This window comes from Scyliorhinus canicula, chromosome 13 (assembly GCF_902713615.1).
Source record: "Scyliorhinus canicula chromosome 13, sScyCan1.1, whole genome shotgun sequence".
In the NCBI taxonomy this organism is placed as follows: domain Eukaryota; kingdom Metazoa; phylum Chordata; class Chondrichthyes; order Carcharhiniformes; family Scyliorhinidae; genus Scyliorhinus; species Scyliorhinus canicula.
In genome coordinates this window covers 104,640,267-104,653,560 of record NC_052158.1, presented here as the reverse complement: position 1 = coordinate 104,653,560, position 13,294 = coordinate 104,640,267, and the positions used below count along the sequence as shown (strand labels likewise).

Sequence of the window (13,294 nt, the reverse complement as noted above, 5' to 3'; positions counted from 1 at the left end):
CTGGGGGAGTTGGAGGAGAAATTTGGGCTCCCCTCGGGGAACATGTTCAGGTATCTGCAGGTAAAGGCGTTTGCTAGGCGGCAGGTGGAGGGATTCCCTTTGCTTCCCGCGAGGGGGGTGAGTGACAGGGTGCTTTCAGGGGTCTGGGTCGGGGATGGGAAGATATCTGATATCTACAAGGTAATGCAGGAGGTGGAGGAGGCGTCAGTAGAGGAGCTAAAGGCTAAGTGGGAGGGGGAACTGGGGGAACAGATCGAAGATGGGACATGGGCTGATGCCCTGGAGAGGGTTCACTCTTCCTCCTCATGTGCGCGGCTTAGCCTCATCCAATTCAAGGTGCTGCACCGGGCCCACATGTCCGGGTCTAGGATGAGTAGGTTCTTTGGGGGCGAAGACAGGTGTGTCAGGTGTTCGGGGAGTCCAGCGAACCACGCCCATATGTTCTGGGCATGCCCGGCACTGGAGGAGTTCTGGAAGGGGGTGGCGAGGACGATGTCGAGGGTGGTAGGATCCAGGGTCAAGCCAGGCTGGGGACTCGCGATTTTTGGGGTTGGGGTGGAGCCGGGAGTGCAGGAGGCGAAAGAGGCTGGTGTTCTGGCCTTTGCGTCCCTAGTAGCCCGGCGGAGGATCTTGCTACAGTGGAAGGATGCGAGACCCCCAAGCATGGGGAGCTGGATCAATGGCATGGCGGGTTTTATTAAGCAGGAGAAGGTCAAATTTGCCCTGAGAGGATCGGTACAAGGGTTCTTTAGGCGGTGGCAACCTTTCCTCGACTTTCTGGCTCAGCGATAGGGTATTGGGTCAGCAGCAGCAGCAACCCGGGGGGGAGAGGGGAAAAGTGGGGGGGACGGGATGTTGACTATGTTTGCTTATTTAATTATAATTTATTTTTAAGTTCTCTTGTTGTTTACTGGGTTTAAAAAAAAAGAAAGCGGCTCCTTCAGTTGTGTGCACAGTTCCCAAAAACAATGATGACACTTTCACACAGGTGGCTCCAGGTGCCAGAGCTTTCCAATGACCCCCATATATTCAGGAATGGATTTACAGGGACAAGGGCTACCTCTTGAAGACATGGTTACTCATACCTGCTACCAGGGCAACTATCAAGCAGGCCCTTGGGATGCTGAAGATGTAATTCAGGTCCCTAGTTTGATCCAGTGGACCCTTCAGTAATATCCAGCAAGGGGCTCATGTAGTCTGCTGTGCTCTGAACAAACTAGCCCTGCAAAAGGGGGAGGCATTGAATAATGGGAACATAATTGATCACCTCTTCTCATCCAATGAGGAAGATATGAAGGAAGCTGCTGATCTGCTGGCATAGGATGAGGAACCTTTTGCACAAGAGGCAAGGGGAAATGAGAGACATACAAATGACACTTGGGATAATCTTATATAACTGATTCTTGTGGCCTTGATGACATTTCACAATCAAGTTAATAAACACTGACCGTTATGCAGATCTGCTGTCATCTCCTGTATCTTGCACTCAATCACGCTTCACATGTTCACAGCGCAGACTAGCAAAGCCGAGGAGCTGACTACATGCAGTCTAGTAACTTCATGATGGAACAAGGCTGTCGATGATATTCAAAAGGCAACAAGAATGGAAAAGATGACACACAGCACTGACTCTAATATTTATTGAGTGACATAATATAAAAAAGCCTTAAAATATTCAAAATCTAAACACATAAAGCCTTAGTGCATCTGCATGCTCTTCTTAACTTGCTTGCATGTGCTCCTAAGAGGTGTTACTACTGTACTTGCAGCTGATGTGGAGGCTAGCTGCTGTTCCATTGTCTGGGATTATCTTGGCAGTCATCCTCTGTCCACCTGAAGCTTGCAGGGCTCTGGCATGCTGAGGGTGTGGGATCCTATTTTACTGTCACACCAGCTGGAGGTGCTGGGGTTTTTGGCAGAAAAACTGAGGAACTGCTGTCCACATCCTGAGGAATTCCCCAAAACAATGAAACCATTCGTCCTCCCTTGCAAGGCTGACTTGTACCTGTCCTGCTGACCTGAGAAAAACAATAACCTGATAGAGACGCCAAGCACCTTGTGCACCTCTCATCTCCCCATACTCTCTTGCATTTCCCCATGCAAGCCCCATGAAAGAAAATGATACAAAGAGCTCACAATGACGGAGTGAAGGAGTTAATTGATCCATTTGTGGCACTGCATCATGTTCTCTGAGTGACCTCATGGTTGCTCGCCTGCTCTATAATCTCCATCCAGGCTTGCTTGGTCAGGTGGGACAATTTTTGCTTCCTCTCCCTTGGGAAGATAACCTCCTACCTTGCCCTTGTAGCTTGAAGGAGAATCTGCAGGGAGGCATCACTAAACCATTAGGCTGTCTGATGTTTCCTGTACCATGATTGCACGGTAGCCTCCGTGAAGCTCCTTCGAGGTCATCAGCGTGGTACTCAGTAGGTAGTAGGAAAGATCTTCTGCATTGTAGTCTGCAGAAGGGGTCTTCTGTCCATTAGTCAGCAGGAGGGATCTTCTGCATAGTTGGTCATGCAATTCTCCAAAATAAGTCAACTTTGCTGGCAGCCCTTCAAGTATGGCACCACCGCCTGTTGTTCAGTCAGTTGGCATTATCATAAGTGCCTCAATTCCTGCCTCCAATCTTTAATTGGACTGGTCACATCCCTTCTATCAGCCATTATATGGTGCTAGAATGGAAGAGAAATCCACTTCCAGTGCTGCTATGGTCTGCATACAGATTTCTCTTCCTGTTGTCTTCAGCACTAAGGCTTCCAGCACCACATTTATAAACCTAGAATCTCTCTTTCCTGTTGCTCCATTTATGCAACTCCTACTTGTTGCCAGTATCAGTACAGTCAGCTGCAGTGTCTTTGCAGTGAATGTATTTCTCCTTTAAGAGGGTCATGCTCCATTTAAGAATAGCAGGGTAGCTGTACCATGACCTAACAGTGCATGCTTCTGAGCCTCCTGTTAAATGTCCAGTCAGCCAGAAGTGTGAGTTCAGTTGGTTGGCCTGGTGCTACAATAATTGAGAGGAAGAGTCAGCACAAGGTTTGCAAGCTGACAGCCTCAACTCAACAGGACTGGAATTGTGTCACAATATCCATGTGCCAGAAAATGGGCCTAATGACATTTTTAGCCCTAATTATTTGCTCAGGCTTAAAAAGAACCGCTGAATTAATTAAACAAAAAGGACCTAACCACTAGATATACTGATACTTAACCTAGGTGCTTACTTTGGAGCCCTCGAGTTCTAAAGCGTCACTACTTTTGGATCAGTTATGAGAATCACCTTCCCACTCACCGTAAAATGCCTACTGTTGCCAAATTCTAAGCTTCCATTCCATTTGTGACCCACTGCAATTGCGATTTTCTGAGATTTTCCTTCAGGTTTTATGGCCACATACAGAGCTGTTCAGAACACAAATTATTTACATTGAGGAGAGGGAGGGAGACAATCACCGTAGACAAAGCTTGGTTAAAGACTTAAGTAGTTACCAATATGTTGAACTTTACATGTAATTTGATACTTGCCCCAATGCCATATGCTAAAGCTAAACTGGACATCTACTACATGGTGTGAACTTAAATTCTATTGTTTCCAAAATATTTAGGGCATGTCATGGTATTTCTGATGGTGAGCCAGGACTATACTTAGTACAAATGTGAACTTTGATGATAGTCAGCTTTCATCTTTGGAAAACAGCTGATTAATTGGTGAATGGGTGGGATTCTCTGGTTGCCCAGCCACGTGTTTCTCAGTGGTGTGCCGTGAGCTGGGGGTAGGTTTCTCTACTCCCGCTGCTTGTAAATGGGATTTCCCATTGAAGCCACCCCACGCCACGGGTGGGGGTGGATGCGCTGCCAGCAGGAAAAGAAAATTCCAACAGCCAAAGAATTCCAGCCAATATATCCTGATTAGACTGGTTGAACGGCCAATGGTTTCCATTTCTATGATTTGATTGGCTGAATAACTTGTTGGGAAGTTTCAGGACATATACCAATCACAAACCAGTAGATACATTTTCCTGAATAATACGCATGTATGTTGATTGTGCCAGTTAATTGAATAACTTGTTGGGAAGTTTCAGGACATATACCAATCACAAACCAGTAGATACATTTTCCTGAATAATACGCATGTATGTTGATTGTGCCAGTTAATTGTATGTTCTATTTTCAATGAATATTCATACTTTTAATGATAGCTGTTGGTAAGCCTGATGAAATCTTCATAATTGTTACTAGTTTTGGGTCTGCATTAAATATTCTTTTGATTACAACAAGGCTAATCATCCTGTAAGTACTCTGATTACTCTGATTATCTAATGTTCACAAATATGCCAAACATCTAATTTTATAATTGTGTGCCCAGATGTGTAACAATAGTATCCTGTTGTGATTTGAGGTGGTTATTCTGTCTTTATGACATGCAATCTTTCAGTCTGCTGATGAAAATTCTGGTTAATAAAACAAGGCCAGATATGAATCATTAAACTGCTTTACTTTACAAGCAGCAAATCAACATACGCAGAGTAACAGTTGTAAACAAATCTAACTTCTCTTAATTTTTGATTCTGTCCTTGAAAAATAATAAATCACACCCGTGCCCTCCTTATAAGATGCCATTCTCATTTTTAGCATTACAGGTTAAACTAACTAACCTATGAAGTGGACAAGTGGACTTGGATCAACCACCCTTTTTACAGCCCCATCTGAATTTATGTTCCTTTGATTTCATTAGAAACTAAAATCAGGTAGAGTGAATCCCACTAGATGTCCATTAAATGGATTAGGTTAAAATGACCGCCTGCCCTTTTCATCTAGACAATGTGTAACTGCAAAAACAAGCTTTCTGCAACCTAGCTTCCAGGTGCAATCTCCTGTTTTAAAAATTGACTGACTGCCCGAAACCTTTTTCTCTCTATGTTCGCAGTTGGAGGTAAGTTTATTCCTCTGACTAATTCATCATTCAGTGATTTCTGAATAGATTTGTAAATAAACCAGTTACTCTCTCTGCCCTCCCTTTGATATGGATCTAAATCTTTACCAATCTAAGAATTTCATACAGCTTTTGGAGCAAAAGCTGTCATCACAGTTTTAATGTTAAGTTACCCAGCCAATCCAGTGCCCTGCTGGAGAGCTGTTGTAACTCCAGGATGTCACCTTCAAACTTGAGTCAGACACAAGATGTGATTAATGTGCTCCATGGTTTGGTCAGGCTTCTGCGGGCACAGCCAGAAACCATATCTATTCTGAAATCTATTAAGGCTTGTCCACATTCTGTGGGGAATTGAACCTTGGTTATTGAGATGTTGGGTCTGACATAATGAGCAGGATTTTCTGGGTCATTCGGTCCCGCTGAAGGTGACCCCACAAGGCGGGTTCCCCGGCAGAGGGATGGGCAAACCATGCAAAATGCCGTAGACTTCGGCGGGACCAGAAGATCCTGCCAGTGGCCAATGGCGAGCTCCTTCTGTCACTGGAAAAGTGCCATGACAGGGGGCTAGAAAATCCCACCCGATGTGTTTATGAAGATCCTGGCTTACCAAGACTGGAGTGACTTTTAATTGTCTCAGTTTGAAGTAGGCTGTAAACTACAGCATTTCGAAAAGTGGCTCACCTAGCTTTGATATGCATCTCCAATGCCTGACATATTTTTTTTAAATGTCCTACTAGCTACAGCCTATGGCTTTTTAAAATATACCAATTCAGCTTAATTTAAAGCACTTCAGTTGAACATATGGCTTCACAGCGCCAGGGTCCCAGGTTCGATTCCCGCTTGGGTCACTGTCTGTGCAGAGTCTGCACATTCTCCCTGTGTAAGCGTGCGTTTCCTCCGGGTGCTCCCACAGTCCAAAGATGTGCAGGTTAGGTGGATTGGCCATGCTCAATTGCCCTTAGGTTAGATGGGGTTGCAGGCTTACGGGGATAGGCTGGAGGGTGGGGTTAAGTAGGGTGCTCTTTCCAATAGCCGATGCAGACTTGATGGGCTGAATGGCCTCCTTCTGCACTGTAAATTCTATGATTCTATAACTGATATCCAATTTTTTCCATAGCGAAAGAAAATGATCAGACATCCCAGGACATGACAGTACTTCTTTAACAAACCTGCATAATGTAATTGTATCTGAAGTATTTTAAGGCCCTTGCCAAAACCAGATGGAAAAACTATATATGTTTCTTAATATTTTCTAGAATCTAGAACACCCTTTTGGTCACTTACTGTAAAAGAAGTTGAGAAGAACATGGATATCCTTGGGAGGAGAATTCTGCCAGTTTTAGATTTTACACTGTGCACTAAACTAGCTGTGGGTATATTAATTTATTAAATTGACTCATGGACTCATGGAACAACTGAAAGCTTATATTAGTATTGAAGATTTACATCAGAAAGATGGATTTACAATGGCAACTGATTGTGGCAGTTTTCCTTTTATTAGTCTGCCTGCATTTGTTGAATATCTTACAGTTAATTATCACATTTTAAGTGCATAAAACACACCCTGCAACATATACCAGTTTTACAAATGCACAAAATATTCCATAATGCAATTATTACTGTGCAGACTTCCTACTTATTTAGAGAAATATTATTAAACAATCAGAATTTGTGATATCAACTGTTTTGTAGTATTTATATACAGTAACTGAGTGAATTATCAGATGCATTATCTGTTGATTACAGTGGTCAAGTGTAGGACTTATAGCAACAGTAAAGTTAATTTTAAAGTAAAATGTCACAAATTTATTTGGGGCTTCTTAGCTTGTTTCTGTGAATATACTTTAACTTTAACTAACTACAAACTCCATTCAAGTATCTGTACATACAATATAAGTTGATTCTATTGTGCATTGTCAAAAGAGGTTGATTGTTGGATTATCCTTGAGGTGAAATGCTGAACTCGATTTCCCTTTCTGAAGTTCAGTTGTATAATAAAGTTCTCATAGCATTATTTCAAAAAACATCACAAAATTTCCCTGATGTCTTAACCAACATCCTTCTCTCAGCAATCAAGTAATTTACATCACTATTTGTGGGATCTTTCTGAAAACTACTGTCATTTTCCTTACATTAGGATGGAGAGCTGTCAAGAGCCCTGCATCATCTCCTTTGGGGAAGGTGCACTGTACTAAGTGTCAATCAGCCACTTAACTGGGCAGCAGTGGGTTTTCCCTGGGAATAAGGAATCTCGGGGCTGGAAATTCCACCCACCCCTAATTAGCCAGCATTCTGAGCTGTTCATTGCTCAGGAACACCACCCCAGAGGAGCAATGGTAGCTGCCCGCAGTTCACCCTCCTGATTCACAGGATCACCGAGGAAGGTCCCAGGCCTCAGGCAAATAGTGGTTGGGTGGTGCATGCAGGATGGGGTTGTGGGAGTGAAGGGGATCAGCAGGAAGGACAGGGGCTGGATCGCAGCAGACCTCTTTCTTCCTAATGCTTGGTCTCTTGAACAGGCACTATGCCTTTGATCAAGGGACCTATCCCCCTTGAAGTGGTTTGCTTTTCTGGCATTCCGCATGATGAGTCTGCTGCCTGCTGTTGGATGAATAGCATTGGCAGCAGGATTAGGCCTTTAAAAGGGCATTACTTGCCCACTTTAGGGCCTCATTGGCAGTGGAGTGGGAAGGCTCAGGGTCCTCAACCGCCACTCTCCCAATTGACTAAATGCCCTCCAATCACTAAATGGACCTTAGGTGAGGACAGTAAATTTGGTCCAAGGAGTCACTTCATTACATATTAATTCATTGTATGCAAAGTGCTTTGTAAGATATCAGAAGCTTTCAGTGTGAAAGAACTTTTCTTCAGACAAGTTTATATTTCCGACCAAGGCTTTTCCAATTTCTTTGGCGGTCAAAAAATCATAGGGATAGATTTTCCTGTCCAGCTGTAAAACTGGCATTGCAGAACGGCTATCCTTTTCAGAAACTGCCCAATCAATGGAAATTAAAATCAGACAGTTTCTATAACAGCATGCCGATCCACAACATCAATTTTCTGGCATGCAAAAAACCTGCCCTATAATTCCTTCATTTTATTTGCCACTCATAAGTTAAAATTGAAATCTATTTCTACTATGTGGATACTGATGGTTCTAGTAAGTCATTCCAGTTCACAATCTCTATTTATTGTCTATGGTTCAAAGGTTGTAGATAATTAAATGTTAAGGGGGAAACCTGCAGAGTACATTTTTCACGATTACCACCTCTCTGGCAGTAAACTTAGCCACCGTTGTTAAAGGGACAGCACGGTAGCATGGTGGTTAGCATAAATGCTTCACAGCTCCAGGGTCCCAGGTTCCAGTGACCCCGGCTGGGTCACTGTCTGTGTGGAGTCTGCACGTCCTCCCCGTGTGTGCGTGGGTTTCCTCCGGGTGCTCCGGTTTCCTCCCACAGTCCAAAAATTTGCGGGTTAGGTGGATTGGCCATGCTAAATTGCCCGTAGTGTCCTAAAGAGTAAGGTTAAGGGGGGGTTGTTGGGTTATGGGTATAGGGTGGATACGTGGGTTTGAGTAGGGTGATCATTGCTCGGCACAACATCGAGGGCCGAAGGGCCTGTTCTGTGCTGTACTGTTCTATGTTCTATGGACTCCCCGCATATTATTCCTAGCCACACAAATACACACAGATTGGGTACTGCCTGTTGCATTCACTGATGAAAGGCAGATGCACTCTCAACTTCGGTTCTTTCTTACCTAATATTGCAAAGAAATGAATCTGGTCACAAGATCTCCGAGAACCAGGACAAAGGCTGAACAATTTGAAATCACACGATGAAACTGTGACTAGAGGAAGCACTAAAGGTAACAGTAAATAGGTAACCAAAGCTAGAAGAATTTCATGGTATTTGATGTACCATCAATTGGACGTGAGACACGATGAAGATCCAAACTGTGGCTTTAATCAGCTAGTTGTTAGCCCGGTGGTCGACTACAGAGAAAGGCCGACCGCCGGGAATCCTGGGTACTTATACCCCGCCTCAGAGGCGGCGTCTACTTGCCTCTCGACCAATTGGTGAGCAGTCATATGACTAGTCCCAGCTAATCAGACGAGAGGCACATGACCAGCCAGAGCCAATGGGAAACCAATGCTCTGCACCAATGGCAGTGCTCCCACTCATATCACCACAGTATTCTAGACATTTGTGAAATGATATACTAGTTAGAACTGGGTTGCAAAAAAACCCTGAAACCATTCATCGTGAAAGATTTCAAAGATTAGAGAAAACAAGTGCACAATAATGTGCCACTTCAGTTTAAAATTTACAGAAAAACTAAACCTCCTGGTCTCTGTTTCTTACAAGAGGTCAAACAGTTACTTGTCAAACAAATACTGTACACTGAACTTTTGATTCAACACAATTTTATTAACTAAACTTCAATAAAATACATTATGTATACAAATCTTATGCTTTACAAATAATCACTATTGTCTCAAAACTCATAGCTTTAGACAGAAGTAAATGTTACCTCATTAGAACTGGCCAGGTTCTTTATCGGAGGTCTCTGTGTTCTATTCGCTGAGCCTTCACTCAGGATGCTTCATGTGCGAGATTGCTCAATGGATTACGACCCCGAAATGAGTCAAGAACTGTGTATTTATCCCTCCTGTGTGTGGGTTGCATGCAAGGAGTCATGTTCGTTCCAAGAACACAATGGGCCGAATGACCTCATTCTTCTAACAACATTTTCCATCCTACAGACATGATGGGCGGAATTCGCCGACACCCCGCCGGGTCGGAGAATCGGCACCGCGTGAATCGTGCCCCGACGCCGGGACGCAATTCTCCGCAATGCAGAGAATCAGCGCCAGAGTGGTGGTCGTGGCGCCGGTCCGGGTATGCGCCAACTCTCCACCCCGGGCCAGCATGCTGATTCTCCGGGCCAGATGGGCCGAGCGGCCATCAACAAAAAGCAGAGTTACGCCGGTGCCGTTCTAACCTGCTGTGGGCCGGCGGGACCTTGGCATTGAAGGGTCTGGGTGTGGCCTGTGGAGGGGGAGGGGGTTCCGACCCCGGGGGGTGCCTCCGTAGTGGCCTGGCCTGCAATCGTGGCCCACCAATCGGCGAGCTGGCCTCTCTGTCCCCCGGCCTCCTTTCTTCCGTGCTGGCTCCTGCAGCCCCGCGCCATTTGGCGTCAGGGCCGCCGTGGGGAAGAAGGCCACTGTGCATGCGCTAGTTGGCGCATGCGCGGACCCCGCGGCTTGAGGATCGGCAGCTGGGGCGGCAGAGCCCGCTCCAGCGCCCTCCCAGCCCCCTGTGAGCCGCAGAATGGGGTCCCAGAACGGACGCCAATGCTGGAGTAAAACACTCCCGTTTTTACTCCGGCGTTGGCACTTAGCCGCCCGTTAGGAGAATCCCGCCCATTGTTTTTCCACTATTTCGACCTTGTAGTTTCAAGTGTTAGATCCTGGTTGGGTCAACATAAGCTTTGAGAAGGTCTTGAGGTTAAGGCATTGCGTTCTGTCTAGTTGCAAATGAGCCTTGATGGCTTCTTGTGGTTAATGTGTTGACCTGTGCTGTTGAGAGTATCCTGTTTAACACTTTGCAAACTTTTCTTAAATAGGTCATGTCAAAAGGTCCCTGAATATTGTCATTTGAAGTTGAACAAATTTCCCACCATGCCTGTCATAAGTCATTTAGCATAAACTGGGCCTTATTGCTACAACTGTATTTTTAGTACCTGAGGTAGAATAATAAGTTTTGAGGAATGTATATATCATGTACTTTTTGGACGCAACCCAAATCGTTCTTATTGCAGTTACTTTGCCTCCTTCCCTTTTTGAACAAGGGTTCCACATTGGCAGTTTTCCAAACCTTTGGCACAGTTCCAGAATGCAAGGAGTTTTGGAAAATGCATCCATAATCTCTGTAGCTGCCTCCTTTCGGATCCTGGGGTGCGAACCATCAGGCCCAGGAAATTGTCAGCCATTAACCTCATTAGTTTTCCTAAAACTAATTCCCTGGATGGTGGCTGTATTTAATTCCTCCCCTATAATTTCTACTATTTCTATATTTGTATATCTTGTACCATAACAACTGAAGCAAAGTATCTATTTAACTCCTCTACAATTTCCTGTTCCCCATAATTACATTCCCAGTTTCATTCTCCAAAGAATCAATGCTTTATTTTACTTCTCTCTTCCTTTTAATGTACTTTAAAAATTCTCATTGCCTGTTTTTATGTTTCTCGCCAGCTTGCCCTCAGATTATTTTCTCCCTCCTGATTATTTTTTTAGTCCAACTTTGTTGTATTCTGAATCTATATTCTGATCTAGTACTAACCGTTGCCATCTTATATGTTTCCCCTTTCCATTAGTACCCTCCTTAACTTCCTTGATTATCCAATACAGGTTCTTCCACCCCTTAGAGTACGTTGTCCTCATTGGGAAATACATTGCTGGGAGTCATGAATTTTCTCCCTAAATGTCTGCCACTGCTCATCTGTTGTCTTATGTACTAATCTATGTGATCAGTCCACTTTGGCCAATTCCATCCTTGTACCTTTGTAATTACACTTCTTTAAGTTTAACACTGATATTCCAATCCCAATTTTCTCACACTCAAGCTGAATGCTAGAATCTACCATACTGTGATTACTACTTCCAAGGTCATCCTTAAACTTGAGATCATTTATTAAACCTAACTCATTACACATTACCAGATCCAAAATAACTTGATCTCTAGTTGGCTCCAGAACATATTGCTCCAAGAAACCATCCCAAATGCAGTCGATTAATTCATTATCTTGGATGCCATTTCCAATTTGATTAGCCCAATCTATCTGAAAATTGAAGTTGCCCATGATTAAAGCAGAGCTCTTTTTACATGCATTTGTTATTTCTTGATTTAAACTCTTTCCTCCAGTGTGCCTACTTTTCGGGATCCATTCAATGGATGCGCACCCACTTCCACTCCAATCTACTCCACATCCTCTGAGCCTAGATCATCACTCAGAACAGTACTTATTTCCTCTCTTATTGGCAAAGTTACCTCTCCGGCTTTTCCTTTCCGCCTGTCCTTCCCAAAAGTCAAATAACCCTGAATATTGATTTTCCAACTTTGATCTCCTTGCAACAAACAATAGGCGGGATTCTCTGTTTGGGAGACTATGCTGTCCCGACAGAGGTGAATTGCTACCGATTGAGCGGGCAGCCCGATAGTGAGGTCCCGTGACTGGCCATGGAGACCCCCTAAATAGGGAGAACCCTCACAGCAGCCACCTAAATAGGGAAACCATCCCCAAGGAGATCCCCTAAATAGGGAGATCCCCATGGCGATCCCCAAAATAGGAAGACCCCTCCCACAAACACCCCCTAAATAGGGAGACCCCCACGGACACCCCCTAAATAGGGAGACCCCCACGCAGAGACCCTCTTAATAGTGAGACCCCCCACAGTGGCACCCTAAATAGCAAGACCCCCCCACAGAAACCCCCTAAATAATGGCTCCCCCACGGAGACACCCTAAATAGCGAGACCCCCACAGAAACACCTAAATATAGAGATCCCCACAGAAACCCCTAAATAAGGAGACCCCCCAGAGACCCCTTAAATAGGGAGATGCCACAATAGAGAGAACCCACAGAGACCCAAAATAGGGTGACCCCCTCCCCACAGAGACCTCCTGAACAGCAAGACACCCCACAGAAACCCCCTAAATAGGGAGACCCCCACAGAAACCCCCTAAATAGGGAGACCCCCACAGAAACCTGCTGAATATGGAGACCATCTACAGAGACCCCCAAAATAGGTAGATGCCCCATAGGGACCCCCTAAATAGGGATTTCCTTACAGACACCCTAAATAGGGAAATGCCCCAGAGACCCCCTAAATAGGGAGATCCCCCACAAAGAACCCCTAAAAAGAGAAACCCCCCACAGGCCCCCTAAATAGGCAGAACTGCTAAATAGTGAGACCCCACAGAGACCCTCTAAATAGGGAAACTCCCTCAGAAACCCTCTAAATAGGGAGACACCCCACAGATCCCTAAATAGGGAGACCCCCCCCACCCCCACAGACCCCACAAAAATGAGCCCCCTGTCAGGAAACCCTTCCCAGAAAAGAGACTTGGAATACTGTTGTAATTCCCACCTGGGTATACCTGCTGGCTCAGACACAGAAAGTGCACCACATGTCAATTGATGGAAAGAGAAACCAATGACCTGTTTTTAAACCCCTTCAAACCCTTCAGCTGCAAGCCATTCATCTATTTCCCTTACTGGACTGTGATTGACAGCTTCCACACACACACACACAACAGCTGTCAGCCTTGCTTCATTCATTTTTGAGTAACTCTGAAGTG

At 44.8% G+C, this 13,294-nt stretch overlaps 1 protein-coding gene across 1 annotated transcript in view; it reads left to right on the top strand.

The window, feature by feature from the left end:
* LOC119976418 (spermatogenesis-associated protein 16-like) overlaps positions 1-13,294 on the top strand; it is a 281,641-nt gene that overhangs the window by 180,455 nt on the left and 87,892 nt on the right. Inside the window, 1 exon segment of the mRNA XM_038816943.1 lies at positions 6,187-6,299. Within this exon segment, the coding sequence (XP_038672871.1) occupies positions 6,187-6,299 (113 nt within the window).